At 38.2% G+C, this 27,871-nt stretch overlaps 1 protein-coding gene across 6 annotated transcripts; it reads left to right on the top strand.

The window, feature by feature from the left end:
• The first annotated feature begins 298 nt into the window (after positions 1 to 298).
• Positions 299 to 27,871, top strand: LOC114471574 (histamine H2 receptor-like). Of its 6 annotated transcripts, none has more exons than XM_028460420.1 (5): positions 299 to 364; positions 11,432 to 11,544; positions 18,578 to 20,023; positions 25,191 to 25,359; positions 27,070 to 27,871. In XM_028460420.1, coding segments are annotated over exons 3-5 (1,236 nt in total). In that variant the 5' UTR covers positions 299 to 364; positions 11,432 to 11,544; positions 18,578 to 18,958; the 3' UTR covers positions 27,072 to 27,871. The 6 variants fall into 6 exon arrangements, with proteins under 6 accessions (XP_028316221.1, XP_028316223.1, XP_028316222.1 ...); XM_028460422.1 differs by lacking the exon at positions 27,070 to 27,871 and adding an exon at positions 20,683 to 20,841 and having other exon boundaries at positions 18,578 to 19,994; positions 25,191 to 25,255; XM_028460421.1 differs by lacking the exon at positions 27,070 to 27,871 and adding an exon at positions 20,680 to 20,841 and having other exon boundaries at positions 18,578 to 19,994; positions 25,191 to 25,255.

Here is a 27,871-nt window from a genome sequence, read left to right as displayed (position 1 = left end):
TGTTTTCGCTTTAGCAGCTTCCATCAGGAAAGTAATTGTTTAGGTGACTCTGCTTTGTATTAACAGCCGGTACCGTCAACACAAAAGACTAATAAACAAGTGAAGAAAAGAGACGACAACACTATTTTGAACGCAAATTACCCTGGAGAAACAATTGTGACAGGAGGACAAAAAGAAACAAGGAAAGAGAAGGTGGAGATGAAGAGAGAGAGAGAGAGAGAGAGAGAGAGAGAGAGAGAGAGAGAGGGGGCGAGTGAGCGACAGAGGGAGAGCTAAATCTTAACCACACTCAACTCAAACACACACACACACTCTCTCTCCTTGAGTGAGGCTGTGGTTTCCTGTGAGGAGAAGCAACACTGAGGTAAGCTGACAGTTTTATTTTCAAATATACTCGTTTGTTTGATCTGAAAACTCTTCATCAACAAATTTATTACAAGTCTTCACCTTTTTTTTCATAAGCCAGCCAAGAAAGTTGCTTAAACAGATCAATAAACAGATCAATGTAATTGTTGTTTCAGTCGAGGAGAGTTTATTTCATGATGAGTAAAAATAATGATGAAAAACATAACCAGAAATGAATCACATGTGTTTTTGCTTCTTCTTCTCCTCATTGTGACAAAATGAAATATGTATATATAATATGTGCATTTATTCTCATTAGAAACAAAACAGATAAAGCCATGGCTATACATAAAGCAGCAGTAACCCTGAGTGACGTCCTTTGTTAATATCCTGGTAGTATGTCATTACAGAGGCTTATAAGAGCGTCATTACAATAACAATGGCTTTAATGTTAATTACTTTCTTCACATGCCTTTCTGAATATAAAAATAGCATAATCATTCAGAAGTACTTTTGGAAGAAATAATCTAATTCTTTTGTAAAACACCTACAAAAAAATAAATAAAAAATGGTTTCTTACATCTGATAAAATCCAAAATGTTTCCTTTTGTGTTGCTATCCTTCCTCAACCTATGATGTAAAACAGAGCTACCAGAGCTTGCTTTGTTACCAGGAAACAGACTTTTCAACTGGGAATCTAACAAGCATTAGATAAATTCAGTGTATTTTATGGGCTTTTATAGGAAGTAGATAAGGTCTTTAATACGGAACTAACACTTGGGAAAACAAGAAGCCTGCAGTAAAAGAAGATGTGCTTTAGTTTCACAACACTTTCAGGGATGTTTATGAGAACGTTCCCTACCAGAAATGTAAGTTGAGTTCCACTTTAAAATGTCACTGTGCATATTTTAAGCAAAGGACTGTAAGCTGCAACTTTTTTTTTTTTTTTTTTTTAAGTTTAAAATGCAATGATAACTAAAATGGACAGATGTAATGGGCCTGTACAAGTATATCCTGATATCTCTCCATTAGCTTCACCTAACCAAACATTCTCTGTCACAGAGCAGCTGTACTACCTAGCAGAATATCAACACATGCACTAAAGCCAGGTCATTTCAGTCTGGCTACGTGCGCGCTCACATGAAACGGGTGGAGATTGCAGCATCAGACCAATCACAAACCGTGCAGAGCAACTCACGCCACAATTGAGGAACAAGTCTTTAAAAATATGAAGAATTGAAATCCATAGTTCAGACCAAAAGCAACACTGTTGGTGCAGAAAAAGCATTAAGGAGGGAATGCATGCAGAGAATTGATGCTTAAAAGAGTGAGATTATACAACATGCTGATGTCTTTGGGCACCTACAAAAATGGTTTATAGATAAAATGTATTAATAATAATATTAATTCATCAGAGAATAAACAACACTGATCAGTTTAATTTTACTAAGGCACACGTGTTTCTATTCACGTATCCGCCTCGTTCTGGGTGCAGTCTGTGGCTCTGATGCTGCTCAGCCTACATCACGGGTGTCAAACTCATTTTAGTAAATACAGAGCAGTTTTCTCAAGTGGGCCACAGATTTAATGTGGGAAAATTAGTAAATTCAACATTATTGTGGCCTAGTTTACACTTCTACGTATACATAAAATAAAAAATATGTAAGAAACCAACAATATCCAAGCAATAAGTGATAGATATCAGTACCAACAGGATCTTCACTTTAAATCTCCTAGATTTTGTGACCGATTTTTATTTAATTGAGGGAAATATAATGTAATAATTTGAGGAAAATTTTGTAAGAATTTAGATTTTTTTTTTTTTTCAACTGTTTAACATTAAAATTGACTCCAAACATGTGATATAATCACCAACAAAACACTGAGCCCCTGTAAATATTCAGTCATTTTTTGTTTCTCCTGCGGGCCGAATTGGATGTTCCAAAGGGCCGGATTTGGCCCCTGGGCCATGAGTTTGACGCATGTGGCCTACATCATATGGTGGAACAATATTTGTATTTTATACAGCCTGTTTTATCTTACAGGACTGAGAATCTCAGAGTTAAAACAAGATAAAAATCCATATCTTTCCTATAGAATGTCATCGGGTAAATGAAAGGATTGCATCAACGCCTGAATATTCTCTGCTCTCAGATCAGATCCACGCAGCAACGTGTCCAGAGAATGACCCGCCCATTCTTGGGCAGGGAAAACTCAATTTTATAACCCTCAAGGGGCTCTTGAAGAGGAAAAAAAAAACTTTAAACAAAAATAATGATATATATATAAAATTTGAAAGAGCAGACTGGAAAAAGAAAAACAACAATATTAACATCTACGAAGCTGGATAAGTATATCTGGAATATCTCTCCTTTAGTGGACTTCACTTAAAGCAGAACTAAGTAACTTGCACTTGGCGCTCCCCCTAAAGGTTAAGTCACTGTCGTAAAAACTCTGCACCCCCGAGGCAGCAGCTCCTCCCTCCCTCTACAGTGAGACGGGCAGCGGGGGGCTTCCTAAACGTACCGGGGCTAAATTCAACTATCCATCAATCCATCTTCATACCCGCTTATTCCCGTTTATCAGGGTCGCCGGGGTCTGCCGGTGCCAATCTCCGGCTCTCATAGGGCGCTGGGCGGGGGTACACCCTGGACAGGGCACCAGTCCATCACAGGGCAACACAGACAGACAACCACTCACTCACTCATTCACTCCTATGGGCAATTTAGAGACTCCAATCAACCTTACAGTCATGTTTTTGGATTGTGGGAGGAAGCCGGAGTACCCGGAGGAAACCCACGCAGCATGGGGAGAACATGCAAACTCCACACAGAAAGGACCCAAGTGTCCACCCCAGGGCTTGAACCCAGGACCTTCTTGCTGTGAGACCCCCCAATCACCGCATAGACACTTGTATTACCCTCACAGGGACTATGAGAAGGATTTATTAAGGTGAAAAAGTTACTTAGTTCTGCTTTAACCAAACATTCTCTGTCAGAGAGCAGCTGTACTACGAAGCAGGATATAAATACATTCACTTAAGAGAGGTGATTTCAGCCTGGCTACGTGTGCTTTCACATGAAATGGGTGGAGACTGCAGCGTCAGACCAACCACAATCACGAAGAAACTGTGGAGAGCAATTTACATCACAATTGAGGAATATTTTTTTTTAAATATATAAATATTTAAAATTCATAATTCAGACCAAAACCAACACTGTTGCTGTAGAAAAATCAGGAAGAAAAGAACACAGGCAGGAAGCTGCCGATATCATTAATGGGTAAAATTATGAGATTATGCAATATTAATCCATGGGATGAAAAATCAAATTCTATTCAGGTAGTCCTCAGTTTATCACACTGGATTACGAGCTCAGTGTTTTACTGTAGTCAGTGTTCATTTTGACAAGAAATTTGAATTCAGTTTTAGCCTTTTGACTAAAATTCTTTTTAGTTTTAGTCATCTGATTTTTTTTATAATTTTAGTCGACTAAAATACCAAGCAATTTTAGTCAACTAAATCAATAACAAATTTACTAGACAATTTTTTATCGCTGGTATAGGAAACAAACAAAACCTACTGTAATTTATGTGTGTTTATGTAATATATAAAACACAAATTTTACTTTACTTCAACACAACTGTCTTTATTTCAATACACTGAATAACACGAGCAGATATTTAAGTTTGAAATGGTATCTTTCTTCCATAATAATGCAAACAAAAAAGTACAATAAGTATTAAAAATTAGAATTAGAATAATAGAATTATTGTGAATTTCCAAGTTTTAAATATGTCTGAAATACCTAAAACCAAAACTCAAGCGTTAAGAAACATGTCCTTAGCTGTCATGCTATATGTGATTTTTTTTTTAGATTACATAGTTATATATACATTAATAAATATTGCCGGCCCGGCCAACATGAAGAACCTTTTTTTCCACCGGTTGGTTGAGTATAAGCCTATTTACAGCAGAGCCGTCCCTGAACTAGGACATCTCGGGCGTGAATTCATTTTTATCAGCCTCTGCTGGGAGTAGGGTTACTTCCTGGTTCACTTGGAGGTGAAATACTTGAAGATGTCATCTCCTACTACAGTATACACTTGTATTTGTCCCCTTGAAAGCGGAGGATTCTTTTTTTTAATTTCGGGCAGACTAGACGCCTCAAAGGCGTATTGCCTCCTGGTGGTGGCAGAAATTGCTTGCAAATTCTACATTACGGCCCCCTCCAGGATGTTAGATCAAAAGGCTTGAGGGGCAGCAACATAAATGACGCCGAACAGAAAGAATGATTATCAAAAGCATTTAACAACAAAATCTTAAAAGTAGCAACACAACAAACTAAAAGAAACTGGAGATCCTGGACAAACTGAACAAAAGTAAGGATGACACTGAGCCAACCCTATACAGGGCCGTCGACCCAGCGTCCACCCTCTAAACTACAAAACATTACAAACGCTAAATGTACATAAAGAAAAAAAACAGGACAACCAGAAATCTCCAGTCCAAACTAAAATAAACTTAGACGATGTTGCGTGGGGAGGTGAAGAAACTCTTTATACAGCTTCCTCTCCACCTGATTACTGATATGAATCAGGTGTGTTAGGAAAAAGGGAGGAAGGGCAGGCTGAGCGGCCAGAGGGGTATTCCATAAAGCAGGTTATGTTTGAACTCTGAGTATGTTTGGGCTCAAATGAGGGAAACTCTGAGTATCTCATTCCTAAACATGAGGTATGTTCTTCTCCGAGCATGTCACCATGGCAACATTGAGCGTTTTATCAAAGAAACCCTGGGTTTCTACCTGGCTCCGCCCACCTGAACACCGTTTCTCAAGGAACACTTTTTTTTTTTACTTTAACTTGACACTCTTCTCTAAAACACATTAGTAACATCACACACCACAGACGTGCTCAAATTATTACTAATGTTGTGTTGCTTTACGTTTTTTTTTTTATAAATAAATCACTCTCTTCCGGGTGGTTACCATGGTAGTTTGTGTAACCTTCGACCCATTGATGATGGCTTTTTATCGCGCGCGTGCACGTAAGTAACCCAAGGTTTACATATTCAGGGTTGATTGACCCACTTCATACCAGCTGTAATGGAATCAGATACCCAGAGTTTCCCATCGCGGGGTATGTTGACCCAGAGTTTATGAATAAACTCAGTTTGTTAACCCTCCTTTATGGAATACCCCTCAGGAGGCTCCGTAACTGCTAATAAACTCCTCAGGTAAAACTTCCTACATCTGAACCATATCTGGCGATGCGGCCGTTTCTGCTCATTTCCTCGCCCCAGAGTTGGTATAGCGGTTGAGCCAATGAGAGCTGAACAGGGGAAAACATCATATCCCCTGCACAAAGCAGTATCAAAACAAACATGGCGGCTGTCACGGACAAAGACCTTTGCAGCTATGCTCTGCTCTGTTTTAAAAGACTTGGATATATCGTTGAAACCACAACAAGAAGAGGCTTTAAAACCATAAGTCTGTACCGTACTACGCGCTGTTTTCAGCTGCTGGCTCCGTTTATGGAAAAAGAACTACACTTGTCGCGCTATTGTCGTCAGGTCCGCTCATTGTTAGATTGGTTACTCTGTACGTGTTTGTAACGCCCCGCTCAGCCACCAGAACTCAAACGGTGTGAGCGCTTACAGACTAATCGCCTGTATATGAATAATAAGGAGATTAAGATGGATTCCAGGCTACATCTCTCCCTTTTCTGATTGGATTTTAGTCACAGTCTATTATTCGTTGACAATAATGTCAATCAATTTAGTCATAGTTTTAGCCTCAATCAATGACTTCTTTCGACACAGGCTTCATCAGCTGACTGTAGATCAGTCCATCAGATGTAAATCTATACCGGGATCTTCTAACAATGGGCAGCTCATAAAGCAAGAGAACTGATTGGTCATGAGGCGGGACTTATGTACTTGCTCAGATCTTACCCAGCACAAAACTTGGTCCCGACCAGGTAGGTCGTTTAGCCAAAACAGAAGTTCAGTTTAGCACGGTAAGACGTTAGCCTGCGTGGTAGTCCAGCACACACCAAATAAATACTAAAGTTAGCGTGATAAGAGGAAATCCTGCTTCGTAGTACAGGCCCCAAAAGACAAGAAAAATAAATAAAAAACAAGTAGCAACCATTGTTTGATTATTCATTAAGCAGTAGCTTTCAATTTTGAAATGGCCATGGGGAAAGTTTGATCATACCTTGATAAAACAAAAATCAATAATGTCCATGAGCTCTGAGCCTCTTTGTGTATTATGCATGTGTGTTTGTTTATTGGCGTGGTCCACAGTGACACACACCGGCCGCAGCCATACATATTTTATCCACCCTTTAGTCATCCACCCCTCTTAGGCCGTGTCTGTCACACTGTGTTCTTCGTTTTCATGCTTTGATAGGATGTCATAGTCTCCGTCCGTCCGGCAGTCAGGGTCACATGGCTGTTACCAGGCAACCTGCATCCCCTCAAAACACCTTCCTCACACACTAGTGTCTCTGTGGATCTGAGGTGTGCAAAAGCCAAGGCCACATTGACAGGACTTCACAGCCTTACCCTTCAGAGACCACCCCCCAACCCAATCCTGACAAAAAAGAGGTTTTTTCATTATAAACTAAGCTTTTCATGAAGAAAACATTGTTAAGGTTGTTTTTCACTTCAAACTAAATCATATAATAGCATGTAAGTGTTTTTACATCCTGACTATGGGGCGCCGATTGTAAAGTTGGGCATGCTAAAATAAACAGAAACATTTAGCAACAAACCACGTTCACAAAACTTACATGATTTTTTTAATATATTACTTTTGACTAGATTTACAGCAATTTTTTTTACGTAAAAATATAAGGTCAATGTTAAATCTAAATATTAAATGCTAAATCTAAACGTTAAATGTTTAATCTAAATGGTGAATTTTCTTATTAGCTAAATATTTAGTTTCAACCGTGACATTTACTTTTAACATTTATCATTTAGATTTAATTTAACATTTAGATTAAACATCACCATTTAATATTGATATTTAACATTGACATTTATTTTTAGGAGAAAAAAACATCACAAATTTCAAAAATATTGTTGTAAATCTGGTCAAAAGTAAGATAAAAAAACATACGTTTTTTAAAAGTGGTTTGTTGCTAAATGTTGCAAAAAAATGCTGTTTATTTTTGCATGAGCAACTTTACAATCAGTGCCCTATACCTGTCCGTGCATTAGTCACTTCATCGAACATTCCTCTTCGTCTTGCATCTGTGACTGTACCCTCTTCCATCTCACTACACTCTTCTTAAATTAACCAATACGTCTAAATCTCTCCCATTGATTTCTGTGAGAGTTCCCCCTGTGTCAGTCCGAGAGTTGTCTGTCGAAACAAGAGCCATTTTCTTAATAATTAGGTCCGTGCACAACAACACATTACTGTTGTGATTTTGAACACTTCCCCAAATGACTCCTAATTTGTTCGTAATTAAAAATCACTCCATACATATAACACTTACAAAATAATGAACATAAAAATCACAGCTACATTACCTTCTTCTAAGGTGAAAGACAACAACACCACACAAGGGACTTCAGGCTGTGTGTGTGCGTGCGTGTGTGTACAAGATTTAATTACAATCAATTTGTTCATTCGATTCGCCTCCTTTGCTTTCCCTGCCTGTTGTTGTTATTGTGTTGTTGTTATTCACTGGTTAGCTACTCCTGTCTCTCCCAGTATGTATGTTAAGGACTTGTTCATGATTGGTCTAATGAGTAACTGTTTAACCGTGCAAAATACAGTCATTTTACAAAGCCACTTTGAACAAAGTACTTGAAGAAAAAAAAAAAAAAGTAATGGGTACATGCTAACTAATGAAGTTAATTCCAAGTGCACACAATTTAGTTTAGCGATCAATCATATTGGAGTAATAGAGATAAGTGAGGATGACAAGATATAGCGATATTAAAAACATTGCAAGATAAACCGTTGATGGCTCATAGAAGGTCACCACTACATGTAGTGCAATCTTTTTGTGATGAAGGGTAAGAAAAAGTGAAGATATTAAAAAGAGAAGGGCAGTGTTTGACCTCCATAAGGGGGAAGGTACAGGGAAGAGGGAGTTAGGGTGGGACAATGGAAGGAGTGACACACATTTAGCTATTTTGGTTGTGCTGAAAGTGTAATGTTATGGTACTATTGTGCATTTTGTGTTGTGGGGTGTAATCCACTAATTAGGGGAGAGGCAGCACACTGTTCAAATATAATGATGGTGGCCATGAACGCTCCAGAATTTGTTTGCTCTGACAGTCCTGTGAACACGAAAACAAAGTCTAGAACGGATCAAATTGGCGAATTCTAGAGCAATTATTTTTGGTGATTGCGGAGCATTTCCAATCAAAGCCTAGAGCGATAATGAGTGCTGCACACAACCGCTATCGGAAGTGTCGGCGATGACGTAGAGTAGGGCTGGGTGGTTCATACCGAATACCGGTATATATTTTTGTTATGATGTAAATTTTTAATATACCGCCGTGCCAGTGTATTTGATTACACAACTTTCGGAACGCTATGCTACATTCAGACCGAAGCCTTTTCAACGTTGCACTACTAAATAAGAACGTAAACAGTAGCAGTCTGGTGTTAGTTGCGGTGCAAATTATACGTGTGAATGAATCAGAAAGACACAATTAAAAGCTCTAAAGCTGCATGTGAGCATGTGCCTGCGTGCGCATGCCTCTGCTACAAGAGAACAACACTCACGGACACATAGGCACGGTTAGCTTAGCCTGTCGGCAGTAATACACAAAAAAAAAAAGAGCAAAGGATCGCAGTTTGTAATTCCTATAATGCGTAAATAAGTCCTGGTGGAGCTGCAAACAAAACACTACCTTATTCACCATAAGAAACCACCACACCACTGAGTATACAGCATTTAAAGCTAGAAATCAAGCTAATGCTAAAGCTAACGAGGCAAAGAGCCATTGGGCTGCTGTTGCAAACTTGTATTACTACTAGTGTAGAATTATTCTACAATATTCATTCATCATGACAGTAAAATAGACCATCCTGTCAATCTACTGCAGTAATTCATCTCTCTTACCTTTATCTTAATTTTTCTTTATACGTTATTTATCCCTTATCCTTATATTTATCACTAGTATTATTATTACTGCTGGCTTGTGTTTTTGTACTCATCAAAATAAACCATTCTGATTCTGATTATCAATCAGTAGAATAAGCTGTGAACACCTGATTATGCATGAAAATCTAGTAATAAAATTTAGAAAAATACTGTGATATACATTTTTGGTCAAACCGCCCAGCCCTAACGTAGAGTGCACAGAATTGTGGGTGGTCATGGTGCAAAACAGGGCTTTAAAAACACCAAAAGCAATGACAACTTGTTGCTTCTCCATTGTTTAATGTTGGGAAAGAACAAATGCTTGACTTGACCCATAGATCAGAGCCTCTACCAAAATCCCTGAAAGTAGCTGCTGTGAAACCGCTGTTAAAAAAGAGAACACTGGATGCCTCTATACTGGCTAACTATAGACCAATCAGCAACCTTCCATTCATGGCCAAGATCATTGAGAAGGTGGTCTTCAACCAACTGAGTCAATTCTTAACATTCAACAAAATATTTGATAAATTTCAGTCAGGTTTTCGTTCTCATCACAGCACTGAAACTGCTCTTATCAAAGTGATCAATGACATAAGGTTGAACACTGATTCAGGAAAAGTATCTGTTCTCATTCTGTTGGATCTAAGTGCTGCATTTGACACTGTAGATCATACAATTTTGTTGCACAGATTGCAAACATGGGTCGGACTAAATGGAAAAGTAATGCAATGGTTTAAGTCATACTTGGAGGAGCGAAGCTATTTTGTAAGCATTGGAAACTTTGAATCTGACAGATTACCAATGTCCTGTGGGGTTCCTCAGGGATCTGTTCTTGGACCCCTTCTGTTTAACCTTTACATGCTTCCTTTAGGACAAATTTTACAGAACTGTAAGGTTGATTATCAGAGCTATGCAGATGACACACAACTATATCTATCACTGAACCCAGATGACCATGGTCCCATTGAGGTGTTGTGTGACTGTTTAGAAAAAGTAAACTGCTGGATGAGTGAAAACTTCCTTCAACTAAACCATGACAAGACGGAGGTGATTGTCTTTGGTAACAAGGAAAAGAGGACTGCTGTCAGCAATTATCTTGAGTCTCGATCTTTAAAAGCTAAAGACCAAGTCAAAAACCTTGGTGTTCTGATTGACTCAGATCTTACATTCAGCAGTCAGATCAAATCTATCACAAAAACAGCCTTCTACCACCTAAAGAACATCTCCAGAGTGAAAGGTTTAATGGCTCAGAAAGATCAGGAGAAACTGGTCCATGCTTTTATCTCCAGCAGACTGGACTATTGTAATGGTCTTCTGACAGGAATCCCCCAAAAGAGCATCAAACAGCTACAGCTGGTTCAGAACGCTGCAGCTCGGGTCTTAACCAGAACAAAGAGGTCAGAGCACATTACTCCAGTTTTAAAGTCTTTACACTGGCTCCCAGTCAGCCTCAGAATAGACTTTAAAGTTCTGCTGCTGGTGTATAAATCTGTGAATGGGTTTGGTCCAGAATACATCAGTGACATGTTGGTCAGGTATGAACCCAGCAGGTCTCTCAGATCTATAGACACAGGTCAGATAGTGGAGCCCAGAGCTCACAGTAAACATGGTGATGCTGCTTTTAGTTGTTATGCTGCAAAGAAGTGGAACAAACTGCCAGCGGAGCTGAAGTCAGCATCCAATGTGAACATTTTTAAATCAAAGTTAAAGGCACTTTTTTTCTCTACTGCATATGATTGAGAGAGAGATTTTTTGTCATGTTGTTGATGTAATGATGATTTTACTGATGATTTTAATTGATTTTACTGATGATTTTAATTGTTCTTATTGATTTAAATGTTCTTATTGATTTTAAACAATTGAATGTTTTATCATGTAAAGCACATTGAGTTGCCTTGAGTATGAAATGCGCTATATAAATAAATTTGCCTTGCCTTGCCTTGCCTTTATCAGGTTTCTGTTTCTCTGCCTACAGAAGTCTCCACTCCAGTTATCACGCTCTCAACTGGTTAGCTCATGGAACTGCAGCAGAGGCTGTTTGGAGCGGATCAGAAGTTGTTCTCTGACCACAAACCAAGCCAAACCAAGGTGATAACATTATCTGCTGTCCTCTGACCTTTTGGACCAAGTCCGGGACTAAAGCGATGTGAAAGCACCCCAAGGCATGCCAGTGTATCCATGACCGATGTGCATGCAAGAGCCGCTTTAATGAACCCAATCCAACCCCCAACCACCCCTAGAAATAAGTTGTAAAATGCGAGTCAGTCACGTATTACACCACATTAGGCTAGACACAATCATTACTTGGATGCAACATTTTTGGAATCATCCTAGTATTCTGTTTGTTTTTCTCTTTTTAAAGTATTTGGTGCAGACACAATGTCCAATATTTGTCGGAAAAGTTTTAAACATTTAAACTGCTGTAAAGAACAATTGTTATAACAGTAAATCCATACTGGACTCCTTTTATTGGGAATGTCCCGATACAACTTTTTCATTTCCGATATGATACTGATATTGCAGCCTTGCGTATCGGCCAATACCGATATTAATCTGATATCAGCATGAATCATACATATTTTTTTTCTTTAATAAAAAAATATTTATTTTTTAGTGTGGAATGTTAGAAAAAGCTTGATCAAGTGATGTCACTCAAACAGAGAACAATAGTCAGCAACAGTAGGTATGAGAAAAATTGACCCATTTATTATTAACCAATTGGTTACATACATTTTAACCTTCAACATAATATCTACAGTATTCTAAAATTGAATAAAATAAATAAAAATGAATTGGAATCAGATCTTTGATACGCTGATATCGGATCGATATCCAATATGGATATCGGATCGGGACACTACTACTTTTTATTTCTGTAAAGATCGCGGCAGGGAACGTTTCAATAAGGAAACTTTGTGTTTTGATCTATAGAAGTTTCCTGTGTCCTCAGTTGCTCCAAACCCTTCACTTTGTTTACATAAAGCCTCTCCATGTGTCTACAAAGCCTACACCATCTACAAACAGTTCTAGCAGTAGTTGCAACATTTTATAGCTTGAAAAGAACTGGAAACTCATGAAAGTAGTGCAGCCATCTGAAATGTCTTATTGAAAATAGGGCACTTAGTCCATTTTCAGATCCATTACACACCTTTGGATCCCTTACTGAGACACGAGTGTTGAAAGCTTTAGTGCGTCCACTGAAGACAAAAGGTACACGTGTGCGTGGGTCTGTCTATCTTCACACTTATAACCTTTCTTTGCAACCTTTAAATGGATAAAGACTGACCAACAATTTGCACCAAATGTTTTACAAATATATGTTATCTGCTTACAACTAGACTAAGACGCGAGAACCAAATCTATCAATTATTACATGATATGTTTGTCACAAAAACTGAGAAAAAATTGTTGTCCAGTCAGTAGCTACTTCGTGTAAAGGGGCGGGACAAGATGTTCAATGACCCAATCAGGGTAATCAAAAATCTAAAAATTGACTAAATCCTCTAGATTTAGTCGATTAAAGACTATTTCAGTTCAGTCACAAAACGGTTAACTTCAAAACAAAAGCCCTAAATGCTTGAATGTTTGACTTTTAGCTTGAAGCTGGTCCCAGGATGATCTTATGTTCCACTCGCAATGCATCATGGGGCAGTTGAGTATGACTAGTGTGCCCACCGTGCATACTTTAAAAATGTCCTGATATAGGATACTTTCTCGCATACTCAATATTTCTATACTATCTAATGTGAATGAACTACATACTAATTTTGACATCAAACTTAGTATGACATTTTGAAAACAGCCATGGTCTTTTCAACATTTTCCTTCTGATATGAAGATAATATCTCATCTCAGGAGAAAAAGTGACAAGGAAACACACATGTACACTGAATATCAACCTCCTGTATGCACTGCTTTGGGTCTTGGCTCTTTAAGTGGGTCAGGTTGTCCTTGTCAGTTATGTGGACATCACTTGAACCATGTGCGTTTATGAATGTGTGTGTCAGCCTGTGTGCGACTTTGATGGTCTGAGATTGATCAATTTGGAATTGAGAGGACAGGTTGAAACACTGCATTTTGATGATGAAATCAGTTGAAACGTGTGCGTGTGTGTGTGTGTGTGTGTGTGTGTGTGTGGTTTTCCACTGTAAAGGCTCAATCATCATGAACATCAGTTCCCGACTGTTGTTTTATGTTAGCTCTGGATAAACCACTGAACAGTGCACAAGTTAGAAAGATAAGGTTAAAAGTTTTTACTTATTGAAGTTTAAAGCAGAAATAAATTTGTGGTATGAGTTTGTCACACCACAGAAACATGTTCGGAAGAGGATTAGGGCCACTAAAAAAAAAAAAAACAGAGACAGTAGTGAGAAAAAAAAACAAGGAAAAAAAAAAGACAGAGTAGTGGAAGTTATGGGAGGTCGTTTAGGAAAAAACAGTGAAAATGAAAAAAGAAAACACAATGAAAACCATGGCTTTACACATTAGATGGTGCACTTGTACATTGAAATCCTTTTTTTTTTTTAATGCTTTATATATATTTGTTTTTTCACATTCACAAAAAAAAAAAAAAAAAAAAAACACTGATGTGCAGCCGGACGTTGATTGATGTGGAAGTTATCCGGAAGGTAGCAGTTGTTGCCATAGACATGAATACTGTTGCCGGAAGGTTGCCAGAAAATAAAAGTACTGCTATGCGCTATTGCAGTTTTCATTTTCAATGTGTTTTTTCATAAACGGCCTCCCATCCATAGGAAGTAATTTTTTTTTGGTATTTTCATTGGACATATATACATATATATATATGTAATATATATAACATTGATGTGCAACCGGATGTTGATTGATGTGACCGGAAGCTGTTGAAGGCTGCTGTAAAGTGTTTTTAGGTTTTTGAAAAGTGCTTATAAATAAAATGTGTTATTATTATTGATGGGACAAGCGAGATAGTATGAGTTCTCACTTTGAAATATATTTACGAGGAACACCATTCACTAACCTGGTCCATGATTGTTTTTATTAAGCTATTATTTTAATTCAATTCACAAATTTAAAGGAAGTGATCAGCACAGTGTCTGACTCTCTTTGCAATCAAACCAGCAATTCACGGCTGTTTTGCAGCTGTACCAACAACAACAAAGGCAGCAAGAAGCATGCGTGGTTGTGCCATGGCACACCTGGGCCTTCATGGTTGTCATTGTAACCTGTTTGCAGGTTATCAGCAGAGCAACAAAAATAACATCAAGTTACATAAATATCAGCAAACGAGAAAAGCAAGTGGAGTCACTGCACGGCCATAGCCATACTTTTATTCTAGCAGCCTTCAACAGCTACCTTCCTGTCACATCAATGCTTTTTTTTTTTTTTTTTTTTATCAATGTGGGGGAAAAAAAATCATACATGCATTTTCATTGTGAAAAAAATTTATTTAAATATCTGATGTGCATTTTCAATGTAAAAATAAATAAATAAAATGCATTTATAATGTGAACGGCAAATTAGATGTACATTTAATCTTCTTTATTGTGTAGGCAATGTATTTGAATGTGTTTAAAACAAGATCAATGTACAAGTGTGCCATTGGTTTTCATTGTGTTTTTTTTCTATTCACACTGTTTTCTCCTATACGGCCTCTCATATTTCCTCTGTTTTTTTTTTCTTCTTTTTTCCAGTCTCGTTTTCTTACTCCAGCCACTCAGAAACACACTGTCTCCACCTGTGTTTTGTGTGGGAGGAGCTTGCAGGTGTCCCAAAATAAAAAATAAAAAAAGGAAATCAAAGGAAAAAATAAAAAAATTAATTAATTAAAAATTAAGACAAAAAATAATTAAGACCTGGAGGCAAAAACAGGAAACGCCGCTGGCTAAAGACTGTGGAGGCTCGTAATGTTACAGCTTTGTGCCAGAATAGGAGGAACAGTGACGTGCCGTGACCACTAGGGCTGGGTAGGCACGTTGCAAATCGAGACCACCAATGACAATTTCATATGTTTCTGCTGTCAAGTGTTAATTCAATTCAAATCAATTTTAATGGTATAAAGCAATTTCCAACAAGGTCATCTCAATGCGCTTATCAAAATATAAAATTCATAATAAGAAAGAAAAAACCCAATAAGATCCACATGAACAAGTGTTTAGCCATCTAACAAAATCAACATCATAAACACTATTAAAGAAACATAAACAATTATTTAATATAGCCTCCATACTCTCCCAACAAGATATATCTCATGACACGACAGCACATCTGTTGTTTGTGTTGGAAACACAGAAACACGGAGAAAATGACAACTTAGAACATCCTCAGTGAAGAGCATCAACAAAGTCAATCCTTCCTTTTGTTCCATTCACTGTGAAAAGTATGAAACATGTTCTGACCTTACCTTTGCTGAAGGTCTGGTAACTCAGGTGTTGGTCTCCATCTTTTAAAAGCTGTCGTTTTTCCTCAAAACAAAGTTTCTTTATCATCTCTAGCGCTGTCATCCACACTGTAGTGTTGTCTCGCCCACGAGCTAGAGAACGTAGCAGCAGCAGTCACGTGTCACCTATTCACTAATGTGCTGTGAACTTACGTATAGCATTTAGCATAGCGCAGTAAAATCACGCAATGGGAACGGAGGCAGAGGAGCGACGTGCCTTTGGGAGGGGGCGTGGCCTCCCTCTGCCTTACAGCGGAGCGAAAAAAAAAAAAAAAAGACTGCAGCTGTTCCAGGAAATAGCGCTGTTTAGTAATTTGGGCTATGAAACGCACAAAATTCGGACACTTTCAAACTTATAGGTACTGTCGGCTATTGGAAATGGAAAACTAAATAATTTACAATTAAAAAAAAAAATATATATATATATAATTAAATAATCAAAATATCAATTCACCCTTGGGTAGGCACTGCCTACCTTGCCTACCCTGACGGCACGTCACTGAGGAGGAATAACGTTAGTGGACGTAAATTAAAGTTTTATAGGATTCCAGCGGACACTCGTGCTCAGAAAAAATTGAGACAATTGTGGTGTTGCCTCCAGGCTAAGCCCCGCCCAACAAAATACGCCAGAAAAATATGTTTACAAACAAGGGGTCTAAACTGAGGAACTTTCACATCTTTCTCCAAAGAGTGGCGTCTTCAATCATTTCACCTCCATGATCTGAACCCCAAACTATCCTCCATTATCTCCTGTGTTAAAGGACATGTTCCTTACACTACACCCAGATGGATGATTTAAATTCATGCTTCAGTGGCTTGCAACATCTCCCCTACATTCTTTTATAATAATAATAATAATAATAATAATAATAATAATAATACAAAGTGCTTTTCAAGACACTCAAAGACACTTTACAGCAGGGTTGTGGTCAATTATATTTTAAAATTAAAATTACGTCTTCGATTATCTAAGCTCAATTGCAACTCAAATCCGATTACGTTGGCCGGATTTTTTTCCAATTACAATTAAAATTACATTTTTTTTATCCCCTGAAAGTCAGTTACAACTACATTCTCAATTAATCAGAATTACTGAGCCTTTCATAAATAATACCATTAAACTTAACGTTCCTCTTGTATTAGCTTTCTATTAGCATCTAGTATGATAATGGATCAGTTTGACCCATGTCTTAAATCTGCTGTAAAATGCACAAAAATATATTACCTACCATCTCATTTGTTTTTCATTTCTTGGTTGCCTTGTGAGGCTTCCTAATCCATCAAATTATTTGTATTAATATTTTTGGTATGGGCGTCTGAGCCTTTGTTGTCATACCCCTCGATTTATATACACTTTTAAATGGTAAAATGATCCTGAAGGGAAGTGACAGGTAAACCTGATATAAAAAAAAAACATTTTAATTATGTTAACGACTTATGTGTAGAACTGTATCATGGTTTCCCAGGTTTGGGTTTAATTAAATTAAATTGTAAAAGTTAATTTTGACAAAATTTCCATGTCAATTACACTTGAAAAGTCAATTCTCTGAACTAAATTACAATTCAACACTACAGTGGTAAAAGCATAGAAATATAAATCAGAAAGAGAGAGCATCAGTAAAAAAATAAAATTAAAAAAAATAAATAAAGAAATAATAAAAAAAAATATATAAAAAATGCTTCAATATTTTATCCAGGTATTAGAGCTCACTGCTCTAACACCTGGATAAAACTTTAAAGTCCTCATTACCTTTACTCTGTTGATTCTGTCCTGATTCACCATCTACTCTATACATATAGATGTGAATTTCCTTTTACCTCTATTTAGAGCCATAAACCCGAATTAGTATCCCGCGCCACGAGCTTCCATCCCATCTACGTCACTTCCGGAAGCCATGGACTCCTTCTCCACCCCTATCTTCACGTCAACTCCATCAATAAAGTTTTATACAAAATAATATTTACCAGAAGCTGTACCTAAAAGAGACACTAGGTGGCAGCGTTGCTTCTCAAATGTTCTCTCACTAATACAGACTCGCATTGAGTGAACTTAGAAAATACTTTTAAGCTAAATTAAGACACATTTAAAACAATGTATGAACCTATATGATTTTTAATTAAAACTTTTAACCTTGGACCGTTTTAGAATGTCATGCCTCACACTTAGCAGCTGTTGAGAAATGCCATCATTGAAAATAAATCATCATCGTATTAGACATGTTTTGTTTTGTTTCTGAGTTTTGGGGACTACTAATTCAGTATCTAATATCGTTATTTCAATAGTCGTTTGTTCTGGTATGCGGTAACGTAATTTACACACACTATGATAGAGATCATAATTCAGACTGTCATGGATGGACAGATATTAATTCATAATGATAAAATAATAATAATAATAATAATAATAATAATAATAATAATAATAATAGTAATAATACACCACTGATCTCATTGCATGATGAGAGACTGTACAAAATTGTAATTAATTACTATACAAACATCTATTATCTATTTTGTTTGGTAAAAGTGAAAATATGAACACATCAGCCACGTTTCATCGTTTTTCTGTTTTGGCAAAGATTGAATCACACACAGAAAAGTATCTTTATTTAAACAAGGTTGGAAGGTTTTAGTTTATTATTATTATTATTTAAAGCGATGAAGTGTCAATGCTTGACTGTATTGTGAATCTCTCTCCACTAGGTGGCACTGCAGTCTTGACAAACGGTGGTGAAGAAAACAAGATGTCCTCACAGACAGTGATGGAAACAGCACAGAAGATGTTATGATTATCAGCGCACGTGTTGGTGTTAGCAGTCTCACAACATTATATATATGCCTGTCACCAAGTTCCCTAAAGTACTTTTTTAGTCAAAGAAAACCATTAATGAGCTCCACTGGGAAATGCAAGTAAAAAAATCCACTATGGTGACACGGAGCTGGGTTTGTGTGCATCTCTGGTACTGGGAGTCCCTCAACACCAGTAACACTTGTAGAGACACTATAAAAAGGAAACATGTGAAGGCCTGCTACTGAAAAAGGCTTTAAACGATGTGTCCGATGGAGGCCAAGCCCTGATCGTATATGGTTATCTTCAACAGAGCACCAGTGGTCATGGTTTCCAAAGTGGTCCTGGGTGTTGTCCTGTCGCTCATCATCCTTCTGACGGTTGTTGGTAACGTGTTGGTGTGTCTGGCCGTCTGCGCCTCTAGACGCCTCCGCTGCCTCACTAACTGCTTCATCGTGTCTCTGGCGGTGACCGACCTGCTTCTGGGCCTGCTGGTCCTTCCTTTCTCAGCTCTCCTTCTGCTAAACGGAGAATGGCCGCTTGGTCCCATCTTCTGCAACTTCTACATCTGCATGGACGTCATGCTGTGCACCGCCTCCATCCTTACCCTGCTGGCCATCAGCGTGGATCGCTACCTGGCCGTGACCATGCCGCTGAGGTACATCTCCCTGGTGTTGCCCTGGAGAGTTGCCGTAACCATGGTGATCGTCTGGGCCATATCTATCGCTGTGTCCTTCCCGCCCATCCACTTGGGTTGGAACACCGTGAACGGCACGGTGCAGAATTACGGACCCTCCGCCTCCGATAAAGAATGTCGTTTTGAGCTCAACAGACCGTATGTGCTGACTGATGCTATCCTCACCTTCTACCTACCGCTGGTGACAATGTGCTGGACCTACTTCCGAATACTTCGCATCGCACGCGCTCAGGCCAAGCGCATCATCAGTGCTCGCCCAATCTGCATGAGCACGTACAACAGCAAGAACAATCCACCAACTACCAGCACGGTGGTTTTCAGCGTGACCGCAGTGGCACTGAGGGAGCACAAAGCGACAGTGACTCTGGCAGCAGTCATGGGTGTCTTTGTGGTGTGCTGGTTGCCATATTTCATCCTCTTCACAGTGCTGGGTCTTAAGGAGCATACGGACCCAAACACAGTCCCAGAGTTCCCTTTTGTTTTGTGGTTAGGTTACACAAACTCAGCCCTCAATCCCATCCTGTACGGAGCACTGAACAGGGACTTCAGGTCCGCCTACACCCATCTGCTGAGATGCCGTTGTCCTTCATACAGTAGGTGGAGGAGTCCTCAGCCATCTCCTGAAATACCAGCAGGTAAAGCTGCTCCACCTATGCTGGTTAATGTGAGTAAAGAAAGCATTGAAGTTTAAATAGCCATTAATAAATGAGTGTCAGTGCCCGATCCTTTCACAGGCACAACCCATGTTCGTAGGCTACACTTCCTTCACTCGCAATCTTTGCGACAGAGCTACTGAAATGTGATATTTGAATGTAAACCGATCACACGACGTTTGTTAAATATTTGAATAGTACACATGTAAATATGTGAGTGTTTTTGTGCTGTTTTTAATTGTTTATTAAAAAAAGAGAGAAGAAGGAAAAACCACTGCAAGACGATATAACGTATACAAAAATGGATCAAAACACAATACACAACATTGACAATCAAAAACCAAACAGAAAAAAATAAAAATAAAACCAAAATAAATCGTAATTCACTGAAAACACAAATTTATAATTCTTTTTAAATAGCAGGGTTTGAACCTTTTAAATAGTACATGAACTGTGTAAAATAGGCCGACCGAATGGAGACATGTTTCACACGAGTTGGAAGGATCTGAATCGATCAGGCCCGAAAGAATAGGGCACTGACAGTGAGTTCAAAACAACTCTTTCTTTTTTTTTTTTTTTTTTACCAGAAAACCAATCATAAAAAATAATGTCACCTTCACCTATCACTTCACAATTGTGTTGTTCCTTTTCTTCTCAATCATCTCAGTAGCAGAACAAGTCACAGAGGTGATGCAACTGTGTGACCACGCCCCCTTCTCCTGCAGGGCGACTCAACCAGACCAAAGCATCGCTGCGATGCCTCACGAACTGCGGCGTGGGACAGTCAAAGAAAATTGACTAAAAACAACACGTTTAACAGCTATGACAGGTCGAACTACTATTTTTCTGATGTTTTGGGCAGTAGATGTTTTCATTAGGGGCGGGACTTTATCGTGTTAATCGTGATTAATTAAAGCTGATATCCGGAGTTTCTGAGTGGACCCTCGATGTCCCGCCCTCAACCGCTCCTCTTCCTCCCCTGTCTCTGCAATCTACCAGAAGCCACGCCTTTGCTTTTCTGCACGCGCATCGCAGAACATAACAAGGTTGCATCGGGTCGCATTGATATAGGTCTATGGGTCAGATAACAGCCAAATTCATATTTACCTGTTTGCTGTTGTTTCTGTGCACAGTTCCACATTCACTTTGATTGACAGTCTCAAAAACAGGAAGTTGAAGCCTATTGGTTGGGCGCAGTCGGCGATCGTTTCCATTTGTACAGGGATCTATAGGAAGAAGGAGGGACTTATATACAATAATATATATGAATGACCACAGGCAGTAGATCATATTAAAAATCTAGTTAGGTATTTTTTCGCATTTCAAAAGAGTCATACATGAACATAGATTTCTCAGAAACTCCAGATATCAGCTTTAATAAGAAAAATAATGCCTTCGTCTGTTTGTTTGTTTGTTAGTAAGTGACTTTAAAAGTTATGAACAGATTTGGATGAAATTTTCAGGAAATGTTGGTAATAGGACAAGGAAAAGGTGATTACATTTTGGTGATGTTTTGGATTATCAAAAATGAGAAACTACCATTAGTGGAAATCACAATATGGGTGGATGTGCTTGCTAAGCGCGGTGGCTTATGGGTAATGAAGTACTGGTAGGGAAGTGCATGCTATACTCTTTAACTCACAATATGGGTGGAAATGAGCTACTTGGCGGAGGTCTGAGCTCCTCGAGCACTCTCGTTTATTCATGTTGTACATTATGTTAGCACTCAGTGCTAAAAATAATAAACATTATTTTATAGTTTAAGCTCATTTATTGTTTTCATTGATTCAGTCATATACAAAAATCATTAAAACAGGAAAAACCTTTCTTCTCGGGTCAAATATTGTTAGGTGTTTAATTTAGATGAATCAAAATTCATTATTTACAAAGTTTCTAATTATTAGATACATTTTTTATTCGAGTTCTACCACTTGTTTTCATACATAGACACTACATCTATTACAAATCTGAGGATGTCAGCTTTATACTAAGGACCCCTTAACTCAGGGTTCTCAAACTTATTTTTGTTCAGGAACCAAATATGGAGCAGTATGAAAGAAAACAAGTAATTTCAACATAATTGTGCTGTAGTTTGCATCTCCACATATACATAATATATAAAGTATATCAGGCACCAACAAACAGATATAAGTTTGTGCAGAATATTCACTAAAATTTCCTTTATTGTGTCACCAACTTTTTATTCAATTTGATGAAATGTTGTTGAATAATTTGAGGTAAATTGCAGGATTTGGGGAAAATGAACAGTTATTTCAACAATTTGTGTTTAATAAATAATGGGGGAAACTATGAGCTCTGCAAACAATGTGGAGTTTCATTGAATTTGTGTATTTGTAGGGTATGGGATATCTACAACTGAATTATTTGGTAATTTATATAATGAATTATGTTATCTCTGACATTTTTGTTTCCTCCTGCTGGCCAAATTGGATGCTCTAAAGCAGTGGTTTTTAAACTGTTTTGGCTCAGCTACCCCATTTCTCCTATTTCTGAATCCACCTTTGTCAGACTACAACATTTTGCTTAGAAAACTAATTAAAAACAACTATAGAGCATCATGATGGAATGAATGCATTTAAAACAATCTCATTTTGTCAATAACTAGATTTTTATTTCACAGAGTTCAAGTATAGAATTATGAGATTGTGTGTTTAATTATTTCATTAATATCATATTTAAAAGATTTCAAAAATGTATATTACTTTTTCAAAAATATCATGCGACCCCATTTAAACTCCAGGTTGAAAAACACTGATTTATTGGCACCGGAATAGTTTTATATCTATCATTTTTATCACTTTATTTGTTAATTTTCCAAACTCTCTCTCTCTCAACTACCCCTTGTAGTGCCATCGCATACCCCTATGGGTACACGTGCCCCCATTTGAGAAACATTGATGAGTTTGACACGTGCCATAACTTATGAAACATTAGTCAGACTCCTTAAATAGGTCTTTATATAAAATCAGGCCGGTGGCTGCTTTCTACTTCATTTTTGCTGCAGTACCAAACATGAACTGCTACAATCCAAAATGCAGCTTGAAATGTTCAGCAACCTCTTGTAACTTAAAGAATGAGAGAGTAAAGTTGCTCAAATGAAGCAGTGTTGTTATTTATGACTTTCTACATGATATACCATACAACACCGAATACATGTGCTTTAATGTGGGAGATACACTTCAACATGGATGGAGAGACTTGCTGTCAGTTGTAAATCACTAAGTTAAACAACAGGTAGGATAGAATAAAAGGATCAATATGGATTAAAAAGCATTGAAAAGTCCAATAACGTAGATTATGGCATTTAAAGTCACTAACAACGTGACTCTGCCTTCGCTGAACGCTGAATGCATGCACACTCCCGGAGGCCAGGGGATGCCCATTTTGTTGAGGGGGGGAGTAGATTGGAACAGCACCGCTTCATCCACCGCGTTATACTCTGACAAGCGCGCACTGAGGGGCGGATTCACTAAAATCTGAAATAAAGGGTGGTAAACCATGTGAATCCCTAAATCCTGTGTCCTCACCTGCTGTGGGGAATTCACGAACATTGCTGCACTAATAGGTGCGTGTATAGACGTGGTTGAGACCGCCATATTTACATGAACATTTTGCTCATTCAACGTGTAGAGGTGAGCGCACAGAAGCACTAAATGACATTTGAACACGTTTAATTGGAGGCAGATGGACTTCTCTGTCTGCAGCACAAACATTTCATAATGTAGAAAACAAAATAAACAAAAAAACAACAACTTTAAAACCTAACCTAAAACCTATATTTCCCCCCCCTGAGTTAATGTGGGTGCTCCGCTAGTTCCTATAACTTTGCTCTGATCAGTCCATGGAAAACAGGCAGATTTGGACACAAACCGTCCTATTGATCTGTTGATGCCATTGATCTGAGTTAATGCAGCAAGAGAATCTGTCAATCAGTCGATCGGCACCATTTGAAGATGATCTGCTGACCATCATCCAGCACGTCTGAGCTCCTGAGCAGCACTGTGTCACGCACACTGTCAGATGTGACCATTGCGCCATCACTGCGTAAATTACGCAGCTGATCAGCTGATTCTAGCCTGTCATCAACGCGACACGAGAGTTTTACGGTCAAAACATGGAGAGAAAGACACAGGAGCTCCCTGTAGTGGTGCGTCCGGGGAGACATCCATGTAGCTCCGTGCACAGCGACTCTCTGCACTGCAGCCACACCAGGCTCCACACGCGCCGCCGCGGGTGTCCAGCTCTTTCTCTCAGTCACACACACTATTTTAATTATTTTGTTATACTAGAAAGGTTAACTGGAGCATTGTTTTCCATGTCTGCTGTTTTGTGTCAACATTCAGTGCAGCCATGATCTCTGTGTGTGAGTTTGCACCTGCCTGTGGGTCGCACTATTTTCGGCGCAGAAAACAATCATCACAAACAGTTCCAGATTTGATGAACTGCATTGCGCCCACTGCATTAATTTATTTGCATTTCCTCCTCACCTTGTGACGTTCCGCCTACATTACATATTCATCGGAGGGAAACACCCATAAATAGATTGTGGGCGCATTGTGACGCGCAGTCCTAATGCCCTGGGGTTTGTACCTCTTATTAGCGCGTGGAGTGATGTTTGCACACGTTTTAATTCCCCTAAACCTTTAGTGAATCCGCGGTGTTGGCTCGTTCTCTGTTCCACTCAGCTTGTTTTTTCGGTGCATCACTACAAACAACTGACTTATGACTCTACGGAGCACCCGCGGTGTCTGCCATGTTGTGAACAAAGCACTAAGCTGCTACGGTAAGCAAGAGGGTCAAAAGTCATCAGCTGCTGGTCCTTTAAAACTTTTTTACTTGATTTTATTTTGTGAACCCTTGAATTTTATATTGCCGTTTTATTTTTTATTTCCTCGTCACAATGCCCCGTTGCCCCCACAAACTCCGCTTATGGAGTTAACATTTTTAGCATGTGATAAGTTACCTCACAGACTAACAGCGGTCCTAGATCACAATTTGGGCTCTGAAAAATGTTTTCATTTTTAGTAAAAAACTGATAGGTGATTGTTTTCCATGATATTCAAATGAAATGACAAAAATTATTCATTGGTGATCTTTTAATGCACACTGTTCGATGTTGTATGTCAAAAATCATCTGTTTTCTCTCAATTTGTTCAGTTGCCACAGATCCTTTCGGAGTTGGATACTGAGTTTACGCCACAAACCAGAAAAAAAACAAAAAACAAAACAAAAGAAAGAGCAGCAAACAATGGACAAAGACCCACAGCCTGTATTTGGACGCCGCAGTCAGTGCCGAAGCAGAAGCAGCTACTGTATAATACACCATGTAAGTATGTGAGTGAGTATACTGACATCCCCAAAGCCCCCGCAGATCATGTCTGCTGCAGAACAAATGAAGTGTGACACACAGACCCAAGCTGTGTCTTCCACAGAGCATCAGGCCATATGGCAACATGCGTGTTTGGCCAAAAGCTGCAGCTTTCAGCACAGAACAGACATATTAGCCAGTTATTGTACTCTCAGTTCTTCAGCACATTGAAAAAAAAAGTCATCATGATAATGTTATGCTTAATCAATTGTAACCATAAAATTAGGAAAAATCATGAAATATGAAGCAAAAAAAAAAAAAAAAAGTCAAGTATGATTTTTTTGAATGATAAACATTAAAGCTAGGGTAGGTAATTTCCTCCAGATACACTTTTTAAGTTTTTGGTTGAAATTTTCTTTTTGTCTTGACATAAATTGAGATCTTATGTGCTCTGAAAAAGGAACGAAGAAAATCCATCATGTGTAGCAGCTGTAAACCTGTAAAAACTTCGAGCAATAAAAAAAAAACAGTTTTTTTTAACCAATCATGTCTCCATGTCTCCCTGCTCGTTCTCGACCCCTCGCATGCACGAGCTCACACTGAAAGCGCGTCACTGGTGACGGACTTACAACTGAGTTTTTAGTCACGTTTTTTAACATATATGATGATAAAGTACATTGTTTACTTACTGCTGAATGAGACATGAGACGACAAAGTTTCTACACAATACAAGCTATGAGCTGAGGTCTGCTTCTGGAGAACCGGCGCTCGTGCATGTGAGTGAAAAGGAGCACAGAGGGGAGGGGGTAAAGGCGGAGCCTTCGGGGAAGCTACATTCAAAATCATAGTAGCTTTCGAAAATCACCTACCCTGCCTTTAAATGGGGTTAAATTGAGCCCAAGGATAATCAGAGGGTTAAATGTGGCATCATATAATGCAAAAAGCACAGCACTGAGCCACAGAAAAAAGTTACATATTATAGCCTGAGCGATTAATCGGCCGATCTATTGACTGACGTCGATCAATCAGTGATCAATAAAATCAGCCCATATTGGTCTCTGATGAGTTTGCATGTTCTGACTGATTCCTGTTATCACACAGCGGCTTTAACCGTGACAGTCATAGTTTGATGAGTTATCAATGGAGAGAATCTCAATACTTTTAATCATAAATCATGTTGAATGAAACAAATGCTCTGAAAAAAATAAAGCAGTGTGTGTGTAATACGATACAGGAATGTGTACGAGACGTCTGGTGTATATACTTTTTTTTTTACTAAACATTAATCTCAAGTTGTCAATTTAAAGAAAAATTACAAAGCGTTAAATGGAAAAACAAATGTTATGTCCTGGGAATCGCGTTTCAAAATGCCTTCTCGACAACAAACATTGCAAAAGAGTGGATGATCTTTTTAAAAGTTCAAGCAGATTTGCTTTTGGGGAAATGGGAATTTAATAGTTTTTTCATTATTTTGTAGTTACAGCGAGGGTTGGTTTTGGAGAGAGCTGCAGAAACGTAGTCTGCCTTCACAGATAGTTGGTGTTTTTGTTGAGCTTTTATTTGAGTCACTGCTCTCCGAATGTGTAGGAGGTGTAAAATACATGTATACATCACTGTATGTGACGTATCAGCGTTTCTATCTTGGCTGCATGTCGTGAATTGAAGTTAGATGACTATAAAACATTTTCACTTGTGTTTATTTATTCCAAATCTCTCTTTATTTTGTAGGAATGTAAGCAGTCGGGACCTCAGACATTCTCAATCCAACTGGAAACAAATACTTCTTCAACATGAATGGATCACAAACCTGAGGTTTAGCAGCACAAGAAGAGTGATTTCTAACGGAAAAAGATAAAGTTCACCCTGAACAGAGTGAATGATTATTTAAATACAGAACAATCGAGAAAAAAAAGAATCTAATGCACTAATGCAGGGACCTTTGTGCTGCGACATGATTGACTTTGAAAATGAACATGAAAGCCATTAATATCAAAGTGTATTGTTTTTGTCATGTCAATTCTACAAACATTATGTTTTGAATGCTATTTTTGTGGGTTAAACATCAGACTGAAGGCTTAATTAAAATGCATTAAAATGTGGTTCCAATAAAGCAAAGCATAAGAACAACATTTTTAGTTGTTAATAGTGATATGTAATAATGGGTTAAAGCAGAGATTTTCACATTCAATGTAATTTCTGTTTAATAGCTCACTTTGTGAGGTTATTTAAATGGTAATGAGAGAAATTCCAGATTTTTTTTAAATAAATAGGAGATAATATGCATCGTATCAGTTCTTTAAACATTGTGCCACATTAACGCCAAAATTAGCTAATCTTTTTTTTCTCGCACAGCTCAGGAGAACACACAGTTACACATTACATGTTTTAAGAATTAATGTTAGAATTGTTTCTTGTGATTAAAAAAAAAGTATTTTTCATTCTGTTTTGCTTCTTATTCTTATTGTGAAGGTTTAAGTTTGTACTTATTTAGTCAGTCATGTGATTTAAGATAATGGGGTTATTCCATGTC

The sequence above is a fragment of the Gouania willdenowi genome, chromosome 10, assembly GCF_900634775.1.
Source record: "Gouania willdenowi chromosome 10, fGouWil2.1, whole genome shotgun sequence".
In the NCBI taxonomy this organism is placed as follows: domain Eukaryota; kingdom Metazoa; phylum Chordata; class Actinopteri; order Blenniiformes; family Gobiesocidae; genus Gouania; species Gouania willdenowi.
This window is presented reverse-complemented; position numbering and strand designations above follow the sequence as displayed.

Excerpts from the sequence above, each read along its gene's own strand:
- LOC114471574 (XM_028460420.1), top strand. The coding sequence starts at position 18,959 with ATGGTTATCTTCAACAGAGCACCAGTGGTCATGGTTTCCAAAGTGGTC. Across the intron at positions 20,024-25,190 it reads CTCCACCTATGCTGGTTAAT|TTGCCACAGATCCTTTCGGA; the intron begins GTGAGTAAAGAA and ends CAATTTGTTCAG.